Source organism: Copadichromis virginalis, linkage group LG2, assembly GCF_057382275.1.
Source record: "Copadichromis virginalis isolate Kocher_CV1m ecotype Utaka linkage group LG2, C_Virginalis_male_GT1.1, whole genome shotgun sequence".
NCBI lineage: Eukaryota > Metazoa > Chordata > Actinopteri > Cichliformes > Cichlidae > Copadichromis > Copadichromis virginalis.
The window spans coordinates 22081073-22104061 of NC_140619.1; the positions used below are offsets into that span (position 1 = coordinate 22081073).

Here is a 22989-nt window from a genome sequence, read left to right on the forward strand (position 1 = left end):
CTGTGAAGTGCAGGCACCACCCTGTTTCATCTCTTGAATGCTCGAATGATTCATAGGTCAGTGCCAGGTACCTTAACAAACAAACAAACGAAAAACAATATAATCTGAAAATGATCAGGCACAACGACTGGACTGAAGTGAGCGAATATCAGCCTAATATCCAAACCACAGCTTCAGAAAGCCTGAAAGACAACTGCTGCCTACAGACCGATCAGCGACAGCCCTGCCTGAATAATAAATATGGGAATTATCATGAACACGCCCCCCATAAAAGCTCAGTCTCCGCCTACAGCCTCTCAGATTTGTTTGGTAATAGCCTCTTGTATAATCGCTGCTTAACTGAAAATCGATTTTTGTGTGAAGAAAACAAACACGGCTGTTATTTAAGTGAGCGCAGACTGGACATCGGTCCTTTCAGTCGGTGACAACACCCGGGGCAAACATGGTGGTCATATTGCGCTGTTGCCCGCTAATCCAGTGGCTGTCCGTGGCCGTTTTGCTGGGCTCGGTTGTCGGACTCGGTGAGGACCTCGACCGGCCTCTCTTAGGGCCCCCCGGCTCTTCTATCCGGGTCCACGAGTCCGACCCGGGTCTTAAGAAGGCTCTGGCCTTTGCAGAGGAGCGATACAACCGGGTCTCCAATGCGATGCATCTCCGCAGAGTCAGCCGGGTCATCTCTGCCAACAAACAGGTATAATTATTATTGGTGGCTTTCCTTCTGATTTCATAATATTTATTCAACATATTTTGGTCTTCTAGTGGACTTGCAAAGAACGGTTAAAGTATTGTTTGTCGATTTATCTCATTGTAATAAGCGTTGTGTATGCTCGGTTTTTTGTAAACAAGTGCGCTGCTGGAGGGTCGTCATTTTAGCTAAACACAGGCCGGAAAAAGGGGCGACGTACCTTCAAAGTAATAGCGTAAACGTCTTTGCTGCGCTGGTCAGCAAGGGATTAGATTATGCTTAAACAAAAAACAAACAAACATGTATTCCTATTTATTTAAAAATTTCAAGAGGTTTCAACTTGGAGAACAGCATTTATTATTTTATTTTACCTATTTTTATTCTCAAGCGTTCAAGATAAGATTTTATGCGCGGTTTATTGCAGCCGGAAGTTATGTCCTTGACTTTAAATTAACAATGTCTCCGCAGTGTGGCTTGTTTGGAGCATAACGAGCGCCCATAAAACAATAACACGCATTATATTTTATACCACGTCTAAATAAAAATCTTTATTTATACCAAGATTTTGTGTCTTTAAATTAAAAATGTCCGAATGTTTGTGTGTTCATCTGTATTCCAGCTGGTTAAAGGGATCCGTTACACTTTAACAGTGGAGCTGAGTAACACTCAATGTAAGAAGTCCACCATGCTCAGGACATGTGACTTCTATCCCGAGTTAAATCAACTCAAGGTAGGTTGTGTGTGTGCGTGTGCGTGCGCGCGCGCGCGCGCGCGCGTGTGTGTGTGTGAGAGAGAGAGAGAGAGAGAGAGAGAGAGAGAGATAGCTCTTGTGATAAAAATTAAGAAGCAGAGAGAATGTGTTATATGAGTTTATATTTAAGAGAAAAAAAGCTCTGTGTGTGTGTGTGTGTGTGTGTGTGTGTGTGTGTGTGTGTGTGTCCAGCTGTGTATTGATTTTTTTTATTGCGCCAGTTTTGCTGGTTTTGATCTTGTGACTCAACCTTGACTTGGAGTGATCTCTCTTATGCCTCATTCACGCTTGCATTCATTTACAGTATTGACTCTTTTTTTTTCTTTGTTCCTGTTTTCTTCCCAACTAAAAATATCTAAGTTATAAGTAAATCTATAAATGGGGCTTTTTACAAGAGACCCAAACCTACACATAACAGCTGTTATCGCTTTTCCTCTAATTTATTTTTGTTTTTATGTCTCAGACAGAAGTCTGCGTCTTCGAGGTGTGGGACATCCCTTGGCAGGGGGCGTCAACCTTGCTCAAACAGAAGTGCCAGCCCAAAGGTCAGTCAGCAGCCAAACAGACTCATCATCCAACATTTAAGATTCACAACCACCCATTATGGAAGTCATATGGTAGACATTTATAGCTGAACACCATAGTTGCGGCTCACTTGGTCTTCTCTTACAGTGCTGTTAAAAATACACTGATTATCTTATCATCCAAAAACACATCAACAAGTATTTTTTAGACCTTTTTTACCCCCCAAAAAACACAATAAAAGAGTTCAGCATTTCTGTTCTATGATAATAACTTAATCATGATATTTCTGACCACATATAGAGAAAACTCCTTTTAAAATGCATTTATTTCTACTGATTGTCAGTGAACTTTCCTAGCAACCCACATCAGCCAGTCAGGCCATGAGATTTTTTTTTACATGCTTGTTTTACAAAGAGATAAATGAGGTGGAAGGTTGAACAAAGGAGAAATTGACATTTTTGCATTTGATGTTGCAAATATGTTGATTTTATGTTGTTTTTTGTATTTTTGTTGTTTCTTTCTGTCATATTTATCAGCTTGAAAATCGTCCGTGAAAATTGTGAATTGCAGCAACCTGCATGACAGTTTGACTGACTGATTTAAGTGTTAAATACTCTCACACTTCCCATTGTCTTCCTGTGTTTCATTTCTCTTATCAGTTGAATTTGAAGTAGAAGAGAGCAACAAGGTAGAGGATCCATCCACCAGCCAGCCTCTGGAGGTAAAATTAATGTCAGGCTCTACAGCTACAGGCCTGTGGTTTTATCTGCCTGTCTGCTTGTTTGTTTAAACTGTTCTAATCGATTTAGATTTGAGATCGAGGCTTTCTGTCGTTGATTCTGTGTGTGTGTTTGCATTAGGAGTCGGTGGAGCTGCTGGGCCGGTTTAAAGAGTTCATGACTAAGTACAATAAAGTCTACAGCAGTCAGGAGGGTGAGTGACTGAATCTCATTCATACCACGTATGGACATTGTGTCACATTCCTGTCAGAGCTGCAGGTTTTTGAACATGTTTTCATAATGTTCACATTCTTTTTTCATGATAGCGCTTTAGCCTGCATTTGCAGCTGGCACAGTGGACTGTGTTCACAGACAGTGATTGCAGGAAGTGAGCCTGAGCCCGCGCAGTGATTTCCATGATAGAATCATCATGTCTGTTTTTAGTGCAGTGCTGCCTCAGGACTAAAAATCACAGGCATCCAATGCTATTTTTGGTCTTGTCCTTTGTGCTCAGAGATTTCTCCAGATTCTTTAAATCGTTTGATATCCTGTCCCTTAGATCATCAGATATTCACAGTCTTCACATTTTTTTGTTAGGGAACATTCTGATATTTTTCCACAATTTGTAGATGTAGTTTTTTGCTGATTGGTGAACCTCCGTCTCTCTAAGATGCTCTTTTTATACCCAGTCATGTTACTCACCTGTTCCCAGTTAACCCAATTACTTGCAACTTGCAAAATGTATCGCCAACTGTTTTCTTTTAGTACCAATTACTTTTCCAGTCTTTATTTTTTTACTCTGTCCCAACTTTTTTGACACATTTTGGTGCCATCAAATTCAAAGTGAAATATTTAATGTCTCAGGTTAAACATCTGATATGTCTCTTCTCTTGTTCGCACTTTAGAAACAAAATTAAATTCAACTGAAAATGAAAAAAATGAAAGGCTTTTAAGCAGAATCTTTTATGAATATGTGCTTTTGACCCTTCACCTTGCAGAAGTGGACCGCCGTTTGCGCATCTTCCACGAGAACCTGAAGACTGCTGAGAAGCTCCAGGCTTTGGATCAAGGTTCAGCTGAGTATGGAGTCACCAAGTTCAGCGACCTCACCGGTACGTAACTGTGAATGCACGTCCACAGTTTCTAATGAGAGAACGCCTCTTCTGCTTTCCACGTGTTGCTTCAGCTTAAGAAAACAAAGTGAAATATCCTTCTGCTTTTCTCCAGAGGAGGAGTTTCGCTCTACATACTTAAACCCACTGCTGAGTCAATGGACTCTCCATCAACCAATGAAACCAGCTACTCCCGCCAAAGGCCCCTCGCCTGACAGCTGGGATTGGAGGGATCATGGAGCTGTCAGTCCTGTTAAGAACCAGGTGCCAACAAACAGAGTTCATTATGGGGCGGTCACCCTAAAGAGCTTGTTGGTAGCGATTAAATTGTACACCGTGCCCACTTTATGCTTATTAGAGTGTGTTTTTTTCTCCTGCAGGGAATGTGTGGATCTTGCTGGGCATTTTCTGTCATAGGCAACATTGAAGGCCAGTGGTTCCTGAAAAATGGAACGTTGCTGTCACTTTCCGAACAAGGTGACACAGAAAAGTAGCACAGATGATAGAATTAATCAGGGGTTTTCAAATCCAGCATAAAGTCTTGACATGCTTGAGTACTGATTTGTTCTTCACAGAGCTGGTTGACTGTGACGGGCTGGACCAAGCGTGCAGAGGCGGGCTTCCATCAAATGCTTATGAAGCTATTGAGAAGCTGGGTAGAACTAAGATTTTATTCTGTGTTTAGCAATAAGTAAAAGCAGAGAGATGTTTTTACTGATAACACAAGCAGATTTTTCCTTAAAGTGCTTTCTTATAATCTTTGCCCCTCGTGTGGTTAAGGGGGTCTGGAGACTGAAAGTGACTACTCCTACACCGGGCACAAGCAGAGGTGTGACTTCACCACCGGGAAGGTGGCCGCCTACATCAACAGCTCCGTGGAGCTGCCCAAAGAGGAGAAGGGTGAGCACACAGTGGTTTAACTGCATGGACATGTCCATGATTTTTATCTTATTCTAACTGTAGTGAGTCTATTTGAAACTAAGGGTTGTTGAATTGACTCATTTTGATTTATTTTTGTATTTTTTCCTTCTCAGAGATTGCTGCTTGGCTGGCTGAGAATGGGCCAGTCTCTGTTGCTCTGAATGCTTTTGCAATGCAGGTAGGAGGTTTTTTAAGAAGTTAAATCACTCCTCAAAACAACAAGAAGCAAAGCAGCTCAGTCGTTGCGCAGTGTTTATTTTTAAGAGGATGAATTCTTTTTGTTTTCTTTGTTTTTTAGAGGTACTTGAAGAAGTTTATAGTGTAGTCAAAATCAGAGAAGGGTATCAGTGAGTATGTGATAAATAATAAGTACTGATTTGTAAACAACTGGACACGAATAACTTGAGCTTATTATTCAATATTACTGAAGTATATTTGTGACTAACTAAACAGCTCAGTCTCTAACAATCCTCTCTTTAAAGATGTTTTGGGGTCAGCTTGAAATTAAGATGGAAATGTAAAAGTGAGGTCAGAGGTCAAATGTGATGTGATATTTAGATGCAAACATACTGTGATAGTTAGAATCCCCATTTATCATTCTATTGTCTTATATAAGAGTATAAAAATACATTGTCATTATTAACAATGGCAATCAGAAACTGAGTTTTAAATTAATGTGACCCCACTCTACAAGCCTACAAAGTTTTACCAGAATGAAACGAACATCAGCTCCTCAGTGGAGGTGTCAACTAGGAGTGGAATAAAAATATCAATAGAATATGTCACGTTGCCTTCTTGTGTAATGTTGGTTTATATGTTACTGATTTATTAAAACATTCCTAACCCCCACCAGTTTGACTTATCAGAGTCAGTACTTGGTGGTGGTGCTTATCAAACAGCAAAGTCGTATGTAGATCATTTTCTTGCATGTGTATAGTATCATGGGCAGTGTATTGTTACTGTATCATATCAGGAGTGACATATTTCCTGCCCAAATAATAGCAATAATAGCTTCCTACCATGGAAGCACAGCATGAGTGGAGGTCTCTTTTTTCCCTCTTGTACCTTCCCGTTGTTGTGTACATTTCAGTGTTTTTCTGTAACGCTACCGATCTCCGACTTGTAACCCCGTGTGATGTTTGTGTTATGAGTGTAAGGTCGGGGGTGTTTCCATCTCGCTGCAGGACAACCTGCTAGTGACAAATAAAAAAAGCTGTTTCATTCATTCATTCATTCATTCATCTAAACTGGACATAAACGATAATAAAGATAATAATCTTAAGATACATGTTATTCTTACATTATCTTGAATATCATTTCATTCCCTCCAGTTTTACAGGAAGGGCATATCTCACCCTCTGAAGATTTTCTGCAACCCCTGGATGATCGACCACGCTGTGCTGTTGGTGGGATACGGAGAACGTAATTTTTTTGTTTTGTTTTTTTGTCTTAAATATTTGCCCAGTTTCTGGAAAGCATAGACACATCTTTTTGCCTCGTTTGTCAACAATGTTTCCCCCCTGTGTTCTCAGGTAAAGGTATTCCCTTCTGGGCCATCAAAAACAGCTGGGGGGAGGATTATGGAGAGCAGGTGAGACAGCACGACCTTTAGAACACTTATCATTCTAAAAATCTTTCATTTGAAACCAACTACATGACTGAGGATCACCGACATAAAGCACCGTTTTCATAATAGAAGTGCTGATCCGTGCACTAGGCTTTACAAAGCTGACTGTTGTTTCATAGCATAATGAAAAAATGAGTTCTGTTCATGTACAGCTGTGAGGGAGTGAGTGTTAATTTGTTTTTTCTCCTTCACACAGGGTTACTACAACCTCTACAGGGGCTCCAATGCATGTGGGATCAACAAGATGTGCTCATCTGCTGTAGTCAACTGAACCCCTAACACACACACACACACACACACACACACACACACACACACACACACACACACACACACACACACACACACACACACACACACACACACACACCATCATCACTTATCCAGAATGCACAAGAGCTCAACACGCACACATGTGAAGTCCTGCTGATGTTTCTTCTCCGTTAGACCAAACCAGTGTTTTACCAGCTCTAATAAAGCTAGCTTTGATGTGATACTGAAACTTTCCAGTAATTTTAAATCAAGATTACATCTGCTTTTTCTGTTAGTCCTGAAGCTTGGTTAAAATAATTAATGTGTTTAAGGTAACAGCTTATAAGTCATCTTTACTTACAGTAACAGAGCCCATGCTCATAGTGGTGAGCTGATGGTATGTGCTTCAAAGAGTTTTTGAAAAACAAGGCTTTGATTCTGAAGTGATTTACTGCACAAACTCAGTTTAGTGCAATGTAATTGCAATAATAGCTGTATAACAGTGAGAAATGAAAGATGGGAGTTGAATTAAAAAAAAAGTGTGAAATCTAGTTGTTTGTTATTTTATGATCTACCTATCCATTTTCTTCTGCTTATCCAATCCACGGTCACTGGGGGACGCTGGAGCCTATCCCAGCTGCCATGGGGGAGAAATGAGGTAAACCCTGGACAGTCTGTCACAGGGGTAACACAGAGAGACAGGCAACCTTTCACTGGAAATTTAGAATCACTGATTCACCCAAGTGCATGTCTCTGGACTGTGGGAGGAAGCTGGAGAACCCACAGATGCTGAAGAAGAAAATGATGGGTTCAAACCCAGAACCTTCTTGCAGCAGTGCTAACTGTGCTGCCCTATTTTATTATAAAGTTTTTCATGTGCACTGAAACTATAAACTGGTTGACAGTACAATTAAAGCATTACTTTTTATAATTTATTTAGTGCATATATAATAACTTTAACCATAAGGCAAAATTAACTTCAAATAACTACAGCGGCCTATAAAGGGAGAAAACATTTTAACCTGTTTATGATTTTAAACGGTATGTTGGGAAGAAGCAGGACAAACACAATGTAGGAAAACACTTTGAACGATAGAGGAGCAACAACGTTCGTGTTCTTGAATGTTCCTTTAATCAAAACAACCTCATTTTCCCACAATGCCAAGGGAAGGTAACGGAACAGCTGGTCTTTAGCAGTAGCTTCTAAAATAAGAAACAAAAGTCGTCGTAAGTTAGTGATATAATCTTACGGTGAATTACAATGAATCCTGAAGTTCATTTACATAAATTTAGTCACATTTTAACCAGTCATTAAAAGGGCTTTTAGCGATAAAATGAACATTTTACACGTATGGAACTTTTATTTTGAAAATATACCCCACTTGACATCGGAAGTGTAACGTTCCCTGTCTTTCCCCGCACTGTGGACTGAAAACAAGAACGCATGTCATTCCATTTTTTTTTTGACTGAATATTTCAGGTTCTTTTTGTACACGAACGTATACCTGCTGCTCGGAGACAGATTCTGCGTCAAAAAGACAAACAGCCACTCCTGTCTTTCTTTCAAGGTAGTATTTAACCTGCTAATGTGGAGACAGCTAATGTTAGCCTTTTCCGCTAAGTTATTATTCGTAAGCAACTACTTACTGTTTAGAAGAAAATTGGCAGAGGAAGTTTAAATTATTAAGGTACACAGAAAGTTTTATAGACGTTTATAAAGAAAGGTCTAGCCTTTAAATGTGTCTTTAGTTAACTAGAACTTTCGACCCACTCTTTCTTTCTCAGCTGGCGAAGGAACGTGAAGGCTGTCGGTTATAATGTCACAGGCCACTAAACGCAAACACGTTGTCAAGGAGGTTCTTGGAGACTTTGTCACACCCACAGAAAACCAGCAGATCGTAAAGGTAAACTTTGTATAAAGTTCCCTGTATTTCCTACATACTACAACATTCACATTTTAGTAATCAGCAGCATACACTGGATACTTGTGTACTTAGGTACAGATTGGAAGTACAGGTAAGACCCCCATTTAACTCCAGAGCTGCCTTAAAGTGGACATGTAACACCACTTGTAGAAAGGCTTATTTACACTGTGGTGCCCTGCTCAAACCCAAACATTAACGCTAACAAGTGGATTTTTCCTGTTTCAGTGCAGGTATTTAAAAGTGCAATGGCAGGGAGAGCCTTCAGCTTTCAGGCTCCTCTTCCGTGGAATCAGTTTCCAGTTTGGATTCAGGAGAAAGATGCCCTCTCTACTTTTAAGACTAGCATTAAAGCTTTCCTTTTCATATATAGATATAGTTAGGGCTGAATCAGGTGACTGCAATAGATCTAGGCCTCCAGGGGCTTCAAAGTGTTTCTTCCTCACTCAGTGTTTTCACCCACTGTGTTTATACACCACCAGTGAATCATTAGTTATTACTATTCTCTTGATCTCTTCCCCAGTGTCTTTTTCTCTTTCTGCCTCCCCTCGCCCCCGATTGCAGCAGATGGCTGCTCCTCCCTGAGCCTGGTTCTACTGGTGCTTGCTCAAAGGGGGTCATTTGATTCTTTTCTCTCTATTATTGTAGGGTCTCTACCTTACAATATATGGCACCTTGAGGTGACTTTCCTTGTGATTTGTTGTTATTTAATGTAAATAAAATTGAACTGAATTGTCCAGTTTTGGTGAGCCTGTGCAAATTATAGCCTCAGTTTCCTGTTCTTAGCTGACACCTGACCCAGTGTGGTCTTCTGCGGCTGTAGTCCCTTTACAACAAGGTTTGATATGCTCTGTGTTCAGAGATGCTCTTCTGCACATTGTGGTTGTAACGAGTGGATATTTAACTATTCTCTGTAAATTGTAGCGATAATTGTGTCTCACATCAGCAGTTTCTGAAAATATTTAGACCAGCTTGCTGACACCAACAACCATGCCACATTCAGTGTCACTTAAATCGCCCTTCTCCCCCATTCTGATGCTCAGTTTTAACTTCCGCAGGTTGTCTTGACCATTTTCACACACCTAAGTCCATTGACCATCCTCTGCAACATTTTACATTAACAAGCAGTTGAACAAGTGCACCTCATAAAGTGGCTGTTGAGTGTATTTTTCTGATTCCATGTTTCCTCTGCTTCTTCACTTTTACAGGTAACTGGGAGCCGTGGTAACAACCTACATGATGCTGTAACAGCTCAGGGTGAGACCTTCTTGGTGAGCATGCCCACCAAGTTCCGCAAGAACATCTGGATCAAGAGAGGTAAGCAATGGAAAGGGAAGTTACATGTTTAAAAGTTTGAGTAATAATCCAGTGACAGCTGGTGGCAAATATTATTTAGTGGCTTGTGGCACAGACGTTCATGCTGCACCGTGTGTGCTGCTGCCCACAACAAAATTGGGGTGCTTTTTGTGGGCTTACTAGTTAGTTTACACTTTTGATATTTCACTGCACCTTACTTGCTGGAGACTTATCAGCTGCACATCCATAATGTATACAGTGCAGTGAACCTCGTTGTCATGGTGTTCATTGCCTTTTCAAAACAAAAGAATAATATATATCGTAGTGCAAACATATAAGTTAGTAATGTGATCTCCCGCTAGCTAGTACTGGTCTAAATAAGACCCCCATTTATGTTCATTCATTTAAATTTCATCTTCTCACTCCAAAGGTGACTATGTGATTGTGGATCCTATTGAAGAAGGAGAGAAGGTGAAGGCAGAGATCAGCTTTATTCTCTACAAGGATCACATTCAATACCTACAAAAACAGAACCTCTGGTAGGTGGGAACACACTGCACAACCTTTACGTTCCTCGATCAGCCTCATTTGTCACATGTTTTGCACTTTTTACATTTTTTTCTTGTCTCCAGGCCAGAGGGCTTTATGGACGAGCATTCGACGCAGGATAAGACAAAGAAAAAGCTGGAAAAGGACGAGGACGCTAGCGATTCTGAAGATGACGATAGCGACCTCTTTGTAAACACTAACCGCTGTAACTATCAGTACAGTGAAAGTGAGGAGGAGGAGGACGATAGCGAAGAGGATGAGGACAGGGATCAGGACAAAGAGAAAAGGAGGGAAAATGCCTCATAGCAGCAGCACTGAGGACACGGACAATCAGGAGTTGTGAAACAGATGCGACAGCATGCTCCCCTGTATTGCTGTCATCACTGACTGATGCTATGATGATCTGAAGCAATGGTCCACCTGCAACAGCGCCCTCTGCAGTTCATGTACTGAATGGCTGGGCTCATTCAATGTATTTAGTAATTCCTGCTTGTTTTACAAATCTGTGAGATTAAAATGTATCTGAAATTTAACATGGGATACATTTCTAGTGTTTTTTTCTGATGATAGGTCCATTGCACATCACTGGTACCTTATATAAAAGGGCACACAGTATATTTGTACGATGACGTTAAATTTATGCAACCTTTTCCGTAGAAACCTGTTTAATTTTGCTGCCAAAGAAAATCCAAATGTCCTATTGGTGCTGGATATGGTTCTAAAAATTATTGTATCAGCTTGAGTTACAAATGAAAGCTGTTTTATTTTCATCTTATCCAGCAGCAAAAGTTAATTTGTGAAATGACTGAAAAGCTTTTGAAATGGAATAAATCCCAAGCAGAGTATGCTTATGTCACACTGACTCGATATCTTCCTGTGCATGTCTCCATCTTGCCGGATTCAAGACTTAATCCTGAATGCATTTCATTATTACGCAGTCAAGCAGCCATCTCCTCCGGAAAAGGTTGTGTAGATGTCACACTAGCATATCTGGAAAAAAAACTACAATATATGGATTCTCAGAAATTACATCACAGTGTCGTCAGCGCACAGAAAATTCCTACTGCAAGCGGAACCAGTCCCACGCCTTTTTGGCTGACTCATTTCTTCCCCCAAGGTGTGAGAAAACTTCGTCATAACTCACATGACATTGAACAGAAGAGAGATGATTCCTGTCATTACAATTTTGCTCTCACTGAGTAACTGCACAATGAAAGCATCTATGTCGTATTTTGACAAAAATAATTTTAAATAAGAATGTACACTCAGTTTTTTCAAAAGCCCATGAATACCTGAAATGTATCCTACAATAATTATATCAAATAATACTTGTAGTGAAACACTGCGCACTAATCTATACATGAATTAAACACTGCGGTCATACACACGAACTGCTGAAGGAGCTTTATTGGATTTAACGCTCCACTTTGTGACAGTGCACAAAACTGGAGGAGAACAGACCTGTTTTTCCTCCCTGTCAAGGACGGGAAACACCAACCAACTCCACCTTTGCCTGACGCCTTTAGCCTCAGTGTTTGGATGAATGCCAATCTCTTATTTATCGCCTAAAGTTTAATACTGTAGTCCACTATCAGTTGGATTTTAATTCCACTTGTAATGGGATGAGATTGTTTCAGTCTTGATCATTTATGAACTCAGACATGAAAATCCAGATATATATTACAATAAAACAGATATCACATTTGTTTGGTTTGTTTTGAGCCTTGGCACTGCAAAACTAGCTCAGCTGCTGTAACCTGAAACTCGAATACCTGTTGTCTTGTTTAACTCATTCAATTCAATTCAGTTTTATTTATATGGTACGGTGGCCCTGAGAGGCCGAATGGACTGCAACTTAAGAAAACACCAGCAATAAGAAAAATGCTGCAAAAGCACACAAAACACAACGGAAATAGGAAAAAAAAAAAAAAAAAAAACAGAAATAGGAAAAAACTGATTTCCTAAAGCACAAGGGAAGTGTTCCTGGGAGACACCTCTGGCAAAACCAGGTTCAGGGGCAGGTAGGTACTCTCATGTACTTCATCTAGCTGTTCAGAAATTACTGACAGCATGATAGCATTTAGCATCAGCTCCAGAGGCGGAGGCAGACATTTGATACACCCGGGGCTTAGCCCTAAAGGGTAGTATGCATGTGGGATTGGGGGGGTTAGAAATGACTGAAAGATTGATAATAATAATAATAATAACAGATTGGATTTATATAGCGCTTTTCAAGGCCACTATTCTTTCACTCTCACATTCACACACTGGTGGAGGCAAGCTACAGTTGTAGCCACAGCTGCCCTGGGGCAGACTGACAGAAGCGAGGCTGCCATATCGCGCCATCGGCCCCTCTGGCCAACACCAGTAGGCGGTAGGTGAAGTGTCTTGCCCAAGGACACAGCGACCAGGACAGAGAGCCTGGGGATTGAACCGGCAACCTTCCGGTTACAGATGCGCTTCCCAACCCCTTGAGCCACGAACATTTTTTTACTGTACAACATCAATTTAGAGTAAACTTGGTTTTTTTTGGATAAATAAATGTTGAAATATCTTTTGAATTAGTTAAATGTCAGAATAAAGAGAGACAGAGATCTGTCTATTTTTTATCACTTTCATTAAATTTAGGAGTACATATACACTAAGTTTATTGTTAATTAATAAGAAAACTCCAGACGATTCCATCCTGAGCTGAAGAAGCTTCTGATAGGTTAGTAGAGTCCATGTGAGTAAATTGGTGGCACAGCTGTGGATGCATATAAGGCAAAACACAGAGCCTGTTTCTTTAAAATGGGAAAATCAAGAGATGTCAACAAAAGACCAGGAAAAGAACTGTGGAGCTCCATAAGTGTGGCTTAATTTTGAATACAATTTGGTGCCATATAGAAATACAGATAGTTTCTCTCTTTACTCTTAAAGTTAACAAATGTGTTTTTTATGTTTATCAATCTAAAAAAAAAAATAAACATTTAGTCTGATTTGATGTTACAATTAAAAAAGTGTTTCTGTTTTTATCTGAAGAGTTTGTAAATATCTGGTTTCAACTGTATATTTGATGATGTTGGTGTTTGGCTTGATTTTCAGCACAAAGAGGGAGAGAGAGAAACAGAGAGGGAGAGAGAGAATGAGGACAGCACAGAGATGGAACAAGAGCAGGTGAGACACACATGTTAGTCAAATGGTCGTTTACCAAAAGTATCACTGTATCATAGGTCCTCATGTATCTCGTACCTAGTGTTTCTTTTTAGGTTTGTTATTTTTCAGATTCTATATTTATTAAGTTATGCAGGCTTGTTTGCACAACAAGGCTAAATAATTATATAAACTTTTGTGAATCTACATAGTGGACTTTGGTAGAATTAAAAAATAAGTGTAGTGCAGGTCTATGATGATTTTAGTGCTCATTTAGTTCTGATTCTGGTTCTGTCTTGGTTAAATCCTAAATAGTCCTGATTTTGAACTGTTGTAGTCCTGTTTTAACTCCGGATCAGTTCTGGGTCTGGTTGAATTGGGGTTTAGTCCTCGTGTCTTGATGCAGCCCCGTCTGAGCTGGTTCATACCAATATTAGGGGGGATTTACGCACAGTCGTAAATTCCCACAGTGCACTATGTGCTTCGAATATTGTGTGTAGTTTTTGTTTTATACAGTGCTGTTTGTGAGACAATGACCCCACCTCATTCCCTCATACTTCCTACTATATCCATTTTGCAGGCATTCAAACTTTGCATTATTGCATGCTTAAAGTAAGCAAGGATAGTCAAAGTTTAACAAACCAGTCTGCAAGGTATTTTAATTTCATAGTACAAACAGGAGCATGAAAGAAATGAAAAAAGATATTTAAAAATAATGTAATGCTTTGCAAATTATTATTAAAGTGCTAGTCATTCACATTATTCAGTGTTTTAAATATAAGTGAAGAACATAGACTTATGAAGTGAAAAAATAAATAGTAGACACAGTGACTGTATGTTTGTAAGTTTTCTCCCCAACAAACACAACAATGTCAACGAAACGTTTTACACCATCAAACGCACCTGCGGTAGCACCCAAAGGCAGAGGACGATGCTATTGCCAACCATCGCACAAAATGTTGGACTTCTGGACATGCTAAAGGAAGGTAGAAGTTACCGTATTTTTTGGATTATGAGGCACATTTAGCGAAACAAAATCCCGTGTTCTGGACCTGAAAACAGGGTTTGATCTTTGGTTTCATTCTATGATACTGGACTTATTTTTCTACGAAGGTTTGAACTTTGAGAGTGTTTAAACTAGAGAGAAAAGTGTGAAAATGTCCATGCCTGTCTGAGAAAAGTGTATAAACTGTGTAGGGAGGGGTTTTACAGCCTTAAAACATCTATACTAATTGTAAAAAAAAAAGTTTGCTACTTCGTGGATTTCACCTATCACGGGTTATTTTTAGAAAGTAACTCCCGTGATAAACAAGGGACCGCTGTAAAGCTCTTTGTTGGACTGGTGCGAAGGGCCTGCAGGTGCTCATGGTCAGTGTTAGGTTACATCAAGTGTAGCAAGTACTTAATTTGAAGTTAGCCTAATGACACTTGGAATAATTAACCGAATTCTAACTTTAGTGTAGAGGATAGACATCAGTGAAGATAGCTTGTGAAACTGTTTACATCTTGTTGAATCCGGTTGTGTAAATCCACAAAGAGTGGCAGGTCAGCTGATCACAGTCTATACATGAAGAAAACCTACTGGAGCTCACATTAGAAATTACAGACTTGTGATTCTTTTCCCTATGCTGAGCCACTACACATAAATTACGGTTACTCCTGAGTGTCCCATTTTACTGTTTAGGTGTGGAGGCAAAGTCACCCTCTACAATGTAGGCAACAAAATGGTTATTTTTAAAAACAACAGAATGAAGCTGTCATGGGAATTAGAATTTAGATTGGAATAGTATTTGCCTTCTCATGTACTAATATTGTTTTATATTATATTAATGTAGGACAAGGTTCGGATGCCTTTTTACAAAAATGGTTATTAGAATTTTCCTTAAAGGAGTTCCTTTACATTTCCAAGCCTGTACTTTTTCCACTTAACCTTTACTGCAATCCTGTTATTCTTTATATGCAGTTTTTATGTCTCAGTGACCACTGAACTTAAACAACATATCTGCCCGTATAGCTTGCCCAGAGGCATTTCAAGGTGGCTACAAAGTGCTGGGGGTTATTTTGTTTTTCTCCTTCTGTTCAACTTTCAGAGGCACATGTCGACATTGTGCCTGTGTCTCTTTCAAGTCAGCCCAAAGTTTCACCACCTGTTTGGGGCTTCGCTTGTGGATCACTAAGATGGTGTGGTACGAACACGGGTCTTTCCCTTCATTTTTGGGGAAGTCAAACATGAGGAAGGCGTGGTTGTGCGTGGGGAAGGCATTGAGCCGCACCATGCACATCCCTACGTACACGTCATCGATGGGGAACAGGTGAACTCTTTTAGAAATTAAGTGCAGACGTCTGGTCAACTGACCCGAGTACACCAACCCTCCCCCGCCTGCATACGCGGGGTATAACCCTTTGTAGAAGCTGTGTGGGATAAAGTACTTTGAGATGTTGACTCGGTTGGGTGAAGCTGCTCCTATGACGTCCCCAAACACGAAGTTGTGCATGTTCTTCTTCACATGCGGCTTCTCCATCTGGATCTGGAGGTAGGTTATCAGTTTTGGTGTGTTGACAAAGATGTCATCATCTCCTTTGAAGACAAAGTGGGTCTGCTTACAAGAGTGTGAGAACCAGCTCCAGAAGAGCACATCCTTCAAGGTGAGATTGAAAAATGTATCCTCAAAGTCCCACTGCAGAATATCTCCATAGAGCGTACTCTCCAACTTGAGTAACGCAGACACATCCACACCCGGTTCTTTGGTGTTTTGCTTGCCCAGCAGGAATACCCTGCGGACATAGGCTCCACCATTATCTCTGCCACTGCCATTTATCTTCTGTCCTGCCACCCATCCCACCTGGCCCCAGGTCTGCCGAATAGCCTGTCGGTTGTTGAAGTTATCCAGTGTTGTTTTGATGGCGAAGAGAATCAGAGGGTCCTCCCGCTCGTCTTTTCCCTGAGCTCCACATTCTCCACCTGGCTGGAGGAGAACCGGGTAGTCTCTTGTCTGCATGTACTTGGTGAAGTCTTGCACCTGTTGTGGTAGCTCGTCAACATTATATGTCATGTTGTTGAGTCTGCGAACTGCAGAGAAACTCTTCTTCAGCAGGAAATCATCAAAGCTGATATTCTTCATTAATCCCTTGGCTTCGTGGGGGTGCAGGATGGGGTTAAATTGACGGTCAACGACCAGCTGGAGCTGGTTCCAAAAAGCCTTTTTCTGACATTGGTTCTCCCAGAAAATTTTAGGGAGTGAGACGAAGATCTTATTTCTTAAAATTCCATTGGCCACAAAATGAGAACTCTTCGGCATGATTTCACTCGCTGGTGCTGTCATGCTCCTCATGCTCATACACACCGTGAGACCAACGTAGACAAAGAGCAGGGCCAGGAAGATGCAAGGCGTGCACACACAGATTAACACCCTGCGCCAGCGAAAGTAACACCGTGCCATTCAGCTGCAAATACACAAACACCAAGTTACACTGAAGAAATCTGACATCTGACAATTTCTGAGTTTCAAAATATAAAACAATTATTAAATGTACAATAGCGGATTTATGTGTATCTGGATCGAGAGGCAAAGCTCCGCAGAGAAATGAAGTGAAGAAGCATGAGGAAATGGAAGATTTGCAAAAGAGAGATGAACTAAGACCATATGTAACAGTGATCTCACAAACGAGTGCGTAAAATAGATTTTAGCTGAGTTCTTTTTGATCACATGATGATTAACAGCCAGTATAATTGGCTCATTTGGCATGTAAGCATTGAGATGCAAAGCAATTTTTTTCTGGTCATTTCAAAGCCATGCGCAATCTTGACTCCACCAATCAAAAACCATGTGCTTTGATTGAAATTTAGTAGTGTGGTTTTTAGCAGATAATTATCACAAGTTCAAAAGGAACGTTTATTTAGAGTTAAATTTAGTCACACTTTGAGGTATGAAAAAGAGTTAAGCACATTTTTATTAGCAGATAAACAAACGCAGTCTACAAATTCCTTGTGTTAACAAGAAACTGAAAAGATGATGTCATTTTAAAAAACTTACCTTCTTAGGTCTAAATCAGTGACAGCCCAAACTTCACTATTCCTAACTCTAACTCCTATTCTGACCCGAGCCAATAAGAAGATGTCATTTTTGGCTTTTATTATATTGTTTTCCCATTGAGGGTAGAAAGAAAATCATAATTTTAACAAACAAGCATAAAAAAATCACAGTTTTTCTAAAAACTCTGTTTTGGTCTCTTCCCAAATATAGAGGTTAGGGTTACCATGACTTCAACCCTAAAAGGTTTAATGAAGCTGTTGATGTCAGCAGTTTTCTTTGCTTACCTGTTTTTAATGAAGGCTTTCTATTTCACGGAATAATCACATAGTTGTTGTTATCTAGTTGAGGAGCGTTGTCCAGCACAGTTTTGTCTCATTTAGTCTGAGTAAACGCTCTACTCAAGAATTAAAGATAAAATACAGTGAGTCAGTCTATCAGGAAGGTTTCCTCTGTAGCTGAAGCTCCTCCTTTGAGCCCTCTGGCTGAGGAGGCTGCTTCGGGTTCTGCCGAGCAGCATGGATACACCCACTTGTGAAACGAAGAGAAATTCCACCCACAAACAATGGGAAACACATCAATGTGTTTCATAAGAAATGAAGACGATACAAAACTAATAACATTTATCAGTGACTCAGCTGTTGGTGTCACTACCCCAGAATCACAGAGAAAATACTATGTAAAACATATCAGTGTGGGTGTGAAACTTCACTAGTTCATTCAGTTCATCTTGTGCACATGAATAACCAGACATCAGTTTGGAAACAGAACTTCCTTCTGTGCCGCCCTACATCTCCACCTAATCTTTTCTTTTTTAGCAGCTTAATTATGACTTCATCACCTGGCAATCTTTTCATGGGCAGATTCCTGTCATCCGCACACCTATCAGGTCAGACAAGAACTCTGATTAAAAACGGTTGCATTTAAATAATGTGGTGTGTCTGCAATCCTGACACTAAGGTGTTACAACAGTTGTCATGGAAAACAAGTGTGAATCAGTTTGGGAAAACCCTAAGACAACAATCACCAACCAATCTTACCTAAACGCTCCCTCCTCAGTGTTTGTAGCAGTTTGGAGGCATAAACTGTGGCTCCTCTCTGTCTTACATCCCTACATGTACATAGTAGCAAATTATATGCATAAGATGGGATGTTTTCTGTTTCTTTGTGTGAAAATGTGTGTCATCACCATCAACATGAATCTGAATCAAAATACCTGTTTATCTGAACATCCCAGCCGGGCTCACAGCTCTTAAGCCAAAGAGCTCACAAATCAAGGTTGTTTTGTAATATTCTAGATAATATTCTTATAAAGAGTGCATATTTTCCTTTTTATTCCTTCCCTTGTTATCTCTGATCCTGTAAAAACCTCCGCAGGATTGTGACACATTGTGCCTCAAGTATTTGAAGTATTTAGGCAAAGTCTTACAAACAGTTTCAGCTGCAGCTAAGAGTACAAATGGTTGTAAATGTGTGCTGTATGTTAGTGTTAGGACCCTTTGGTCTACAGTAAGTAACTTTTGGTTCCCGGCTTCCAAACGTTTCAGAAACCTAGCTTGTTCTCGATCAACTGTAAATTAGATAATAATGGACATTATTAGTTGTTCATGTCATAATGTGGGCTGTGAATAGTGTCGGCATACCCGATTAATTAAAAACTGAGAGCTTAAATACACAATAATCATCTGATATTCTGGTAACAGACTGAAGATGTGATCGTTTAGCTCCTTGCTCCTTTAGAACAGTTAAACCTTTAGTAGTAATGAAAACTTTCCTCACTATTACAGTTGTGGATGCACGTGGTTAAGGTTTCAAAGAATGTGGTCAGTGTTTGTGTGTAAGTAATCTCTGTGAGTTGAAAGGTCCAACTGCTCCAAACCCCGTTTCCAGCTATTTTCTTTCCTGCCCTAGGCTTCAGATGACCTCAGTGAGAGTGGATATGCTTCTGATCATCTCAGACCTTCTGCTTGTTAAAGAGGCAATCACGCAGTATTTCAGTTACAAAGATGACAGGACTGTTTCAAAAATGGTAGGAATAAAGTTTTATTTTTCATATGAAGGGGTGTTTTGGATTTTTCTTCTTTTACAAGTAGTATGTTTTTGATAAAACTTGCAAAAAATCTTCTAGCATATTCCAAGAATGATGGACATGAAGAGAAGGGGATTTATTGCTGAATGTTAAAATGAGGACACGTTTTTTATTTCATTTTATTATTGTTATTATTATTATTTTTTTCACCGAGTGGAAAAAAAAGATTTGCTTGCTGCTTTTTCCATGCACCCAACTACCAGTACCACTAGGACATGCAGGGGATTTGGGGTTGAGAGGAGGGGAGGAAGATGAGGAGTAGGAGGAGGATAGGTTGGTAGGTAAAAAAGACAAACTGCTTGACAAACAAACATGAGAGTGTGTGAGTGTGTCTGTGTATGCACGGTTTTGTGTGTCTGTGTGCTCAGTGTGTGTGCTTCATTGTGGATATGGATGTACGTGCGTGAGAGAAGTACGTGTGTTCGTAAAAAAGGTGGGTGGGAAGCGCGGGGGAGGGGTGGGGTGGGGTCGAGGAGAAAGAGGGTGGGGTTGTCAACAATTCGACTAGCTCTAGAAGCACACTATCCTCACTTGCAGTAATTTCAAATCGTTTGCAAATCCCAGATTGATTACAGTGATAGTAAGACAAAACTAGCCAGACCACTGGGCCGTGAACCCAAATTGTATTTTCATATCATACGATTCCCCCTAAATCTGAGGGGATAATTTCTATATCTGTGATCCATGCATTGCCTGTGTGGGGGGAAAAAGAAAGAAAACAAAACTCTACATATTGGAAATGAAGTCTAATCGGGACACATTGTATCTAACACAGTATCATTTTCCTCAGTGAACTTCAAAGGGTCTCTCTAAGGGTCTCAGAACCTGATGTACATCTGCAGTGGAAGAATTTCTGACATGATCGGACTACTGGTAGTGTGCTGTTTGGTTTTACTCACTGGACTTAACTTTGTCTGCTAGTTGCTTCTGTAGGAGGGCGAGGAAGACGTGACGGTGAGGTTGCGATGTGGTGGGTGGAAGGGGCAGACAGAGACACACATAACAGATCATTCAGTCAGTCAGTGTGACCAAGCAAATAAAGTTCAGTTGATAAAAGGTATAGGAATGCAAATCAAGGATGCAGTAATCAGGATTATCATATACAACCGTGTGAGCTAACTAAAAAGGTAGAATCAGCCTCGGAAACTCTCTTCCCAGCAATGTGAACCCGCACATGGTGCTTCTTCCCGATCGGAGCAGCACCGTCACTAGTGTGGCAAAATGTGAGCCCACGTAGCTTTCGGTGGGATATCCTTTTTTAAAAAGAAAACAAACACATTTTTTTTTAAAAGGAAAAAGAGCGAAAATGGGAAACCCAGAGGGAGATCCACCTTTCAGTGGTGGGGGCAGAATTCCAAGGTTACGCCCCTGCATCAGAGCGCAAACAGATGCCGTCTCTGCACAACTTCATCTTTTTAACACGGCTACACACATGCTCACTTAAACGCACACATAACTTCTTGGAGTTAAAGAAAAAAAGTAACTGAATCCGCCTACTGATTCCAAAAGTTTAATCAAACGCGTTGTTTACCGTCCTTTAGCCACAAGTAAGCGCGAGAAACCTGATAGATGGCGAAAAGAAGGGGAGTGAGGGGATGTCGATCTGACCTGCGAACTGAACTGTGACTGAGATGACGTGCGTTCTCTGCTTTGAGTCTTTTTGGCTGTGATGTGATGGGGAAGTCCTGAGACACAGTGCGGCTCTAAGCTGCTGGCATAGGAAACGAGCGGGCTAGGCAGTCCACGGGAGGCCAGAGTCAGGCTGGATTACAACTGGATTGGTTAGGTTCGGTTTGGATCGGCAGCTCCCTGGCCAATGACTGCTCACGGAGGGAGGTTCTTACAGTGCAATGGAGCTTCTGGCAGCGTGAGGATCGATGGAGAGGAGCGTGACAGTCAAACAACAGAGATCACACCCTCCACGGTGAACAGAGGCGCCAACTGAATGAGGCTTCATGAGGCGTGCAGAATGGATACAGGCACGCACACACACACACACACACATACAGTACACGCACACTACAACCACCACCAATGTCATGGCAGCACCCTGAATACCTACACGAGGAATCTGGAGTCACTTTCCCTCGACAACTCCCCAACGTTCCTGCTTTTACAGAAATAACAAGAAATGACTGACAGGCAGCGAACGAGGACATAAATGACCGATGTGTGTTCATCCGAGGAAACTACCCTACACATCTTGGTTGCGTCAGTGACTAAATGTCCCTGTGAAACGAGCGCATCGCGTGGGTCATACTCATGTAAACAGACACCTTTTACACAGGAGGAATCAATATTGCATGATGACATAATCAGATCACAGTTCAAAAAGAGGAAGATCCCAAATCAGAGAAACAAACCAAAGCAAAAGGAGGAAGAGGGTTGGTCTCTATAAAAACGAGGAGTCTTTATAAGAAAGGCTACAAAAACTCAATGGGACCTCCAACTTCAGCATACAGCAAAAGGCACCACAATATTATTCTATTTATCTAACTTGTGAAAAAATTGGCACGTAATTCTCTTATTTTTTTCATCTCTCATAATGCTGTAAATCAAAAAACTTTACATATAAATATCCCCTCCCCCCCGTTATAAAAAAAGTCTTTGCTGTTAGCTAGTAGACAATTTTTGCTGAAATGAAAATAAATATTTCATTTGTTTAGAATATCTGTCTGTTATACAAAATAAAAATATTTCTCCTAGGTGCAGGTCTCTAGTCCACGGGTTGTGTGTAAGAGGAAGGGGAGTGTGTGAAGTGGCGAGGGCGGGAGGTGGCGGGGGTGTAATGGTGGGCGTCGGAGGGAGGTTAAGTCTTAAAGGGGCATGTTGTCAGCCTTGGAGCGCTGCGACTGGGAGCCGCGGCTCTGCCCGTTGCTGCGCGTCCCTGGCCGACTCAGCCCGCGGTGAGTCCGTGTGTCTGCACCGGATGACGAACGGAAACCCGGGACATTTAGAGGCGGGTCCATGTTCATGTTCTGCATACTGAGGAAAGGCGTGCTCTCCCCGTGACCATCCTCTTCCTCCTCGTCCTCTTCCTCCTCTTCTGACTGGCTGAAGCTCTGTGAGCTGTAGTCCCGTAAACCCGCCGAGCGCTGTGAGATATGTCCGTTGAGTCGGTTGCGTCGCGGGCGACGCCGGCTTCTGATGGGTTCCCGTGAAGAGGCATACTCCTGTGTCGTCTCATAAGCCTCGTCATCGGGGAGCCGGTAGGGGCTGGACGGTAGACTTCCTGTGCTCTCTGTCAGGTAGGGTCGTCGAGGACGTCGGGGCTGCCTGTATAAACTTCCATCCTGAAACAGAGAAAACACAGATTTCTTAGAATGGCTGAACAAATTTATTGACCCACTGGTGTGTTGGTCTGCCTATGCATACAAG

At 41.1% G+C, this 22989-nt stretch overlaps 4 protein-coding genes across 6 annotated transcripts in view; 2 read left to right on the forward strand and 2 right to left on the reverse strand.

Annotated features, from left to right (window-relative positions):
- Positions 1–284: 284 nt before the first annotated feature.
- ctsf (cathepsin F) lies at positions 285–7143 on the forward strand. The gene is made up of 14 exons (XM_085473545.1): positions 285–691; positions 1305–1415; positions 1900–1981; positions 2621–2682; positions 2822–2894; positions 3679–3792; positions 3908–4056; positions 4173–4269; positions 4368–4448; positions 4573–4692; positions 4827–4891; positions 6045–6135; positions 6246–6304; positions 6537–7143. Exons 1-14 carry the CDS (start codon positions 443–445, stop codon positions 6609–6611), a joined length of 1428 nt encoding a protein of 475 aa, XP_085329671.1. The 5' UTR covers positions 285–442; the 3' UTR covers positions 6612–7143.
- Positions 7144–7907: 764 nt separating this feature from the next.
- Positions 7908–10892, forward strand: eif1ad (eukaryotic translation initiation factor 1A domain containing). 2 transcript variants are annotated; one of them, XM_085473558.1, is made up of 5 exons: positions 7908–8160; positions 8378–8496; positions 9723–9831; positions 10241–10349; positions 10443–10892. In XM_085473558.1, the coding sequence occupies exons 2-5, from the start codon at positions 8410–8412 to the stop codon at positions 10663–10665; spliced, it is 528 nt and encodes a 175-aa protein (XP_085329684.1). In that variant the 5' UTR covers positions 7908–8160; positions 8378–8409; the 3' UTR covers positions 10666–10892. The 2 variants fall into 2 exon arrangements, with proteins under 2 accessions (XP_085329684.1, XP_085329694.1); XM_085473568.1 differs by lacking the exon at positions 7908–8160 and adding an exon at positions 8167–8280.
- Positions 10893–14133: 3241 nt separating this feature from the next.
- LOC146717251 (N-acetyllactosaminide beta-1,3-N-acetylglucosaminyltransferase 2) lies at positions 14134–17979 on the reverse strand. The gene is made up of 2 exons (XM_085473581.1): positions 17810–17979; positions 14134–16935 (listed from the first exon to the last, which is right to left on the reverse strand). Exon 2 carries the CDS (start codon positions 16929–16931, stop codon positions 15531–15533), a length of 1401 nt encoding a protein of 466 aa, XP_085329707.1. The 5' UTR covers positions 16932–16935; positions 17810–17979; the 3' UTR covers positions 14134–15530.
- Positions 17980–19935: 1956 nt separating this feature from the next.
- Positions 19936–22989, reverse strand: part of nrg2b (neuregulin 2b) — a 71906-nt gene continuing 68852 nt past the window's right edge. For both annotated transcript variants that reach the window (XM_085473600.1, XM_085473593.1), the window contains one exon: positions 19936–22904. In XM_085473600.1, the coding sequence (XP_085329726.1) occupies positions 22428–22904 (477 nt within the window). In that variant the 3' untranslated portion in view covers positions 19936–22427. The remainder of the gene's footprint in view (positions 22905–22989) is intronic.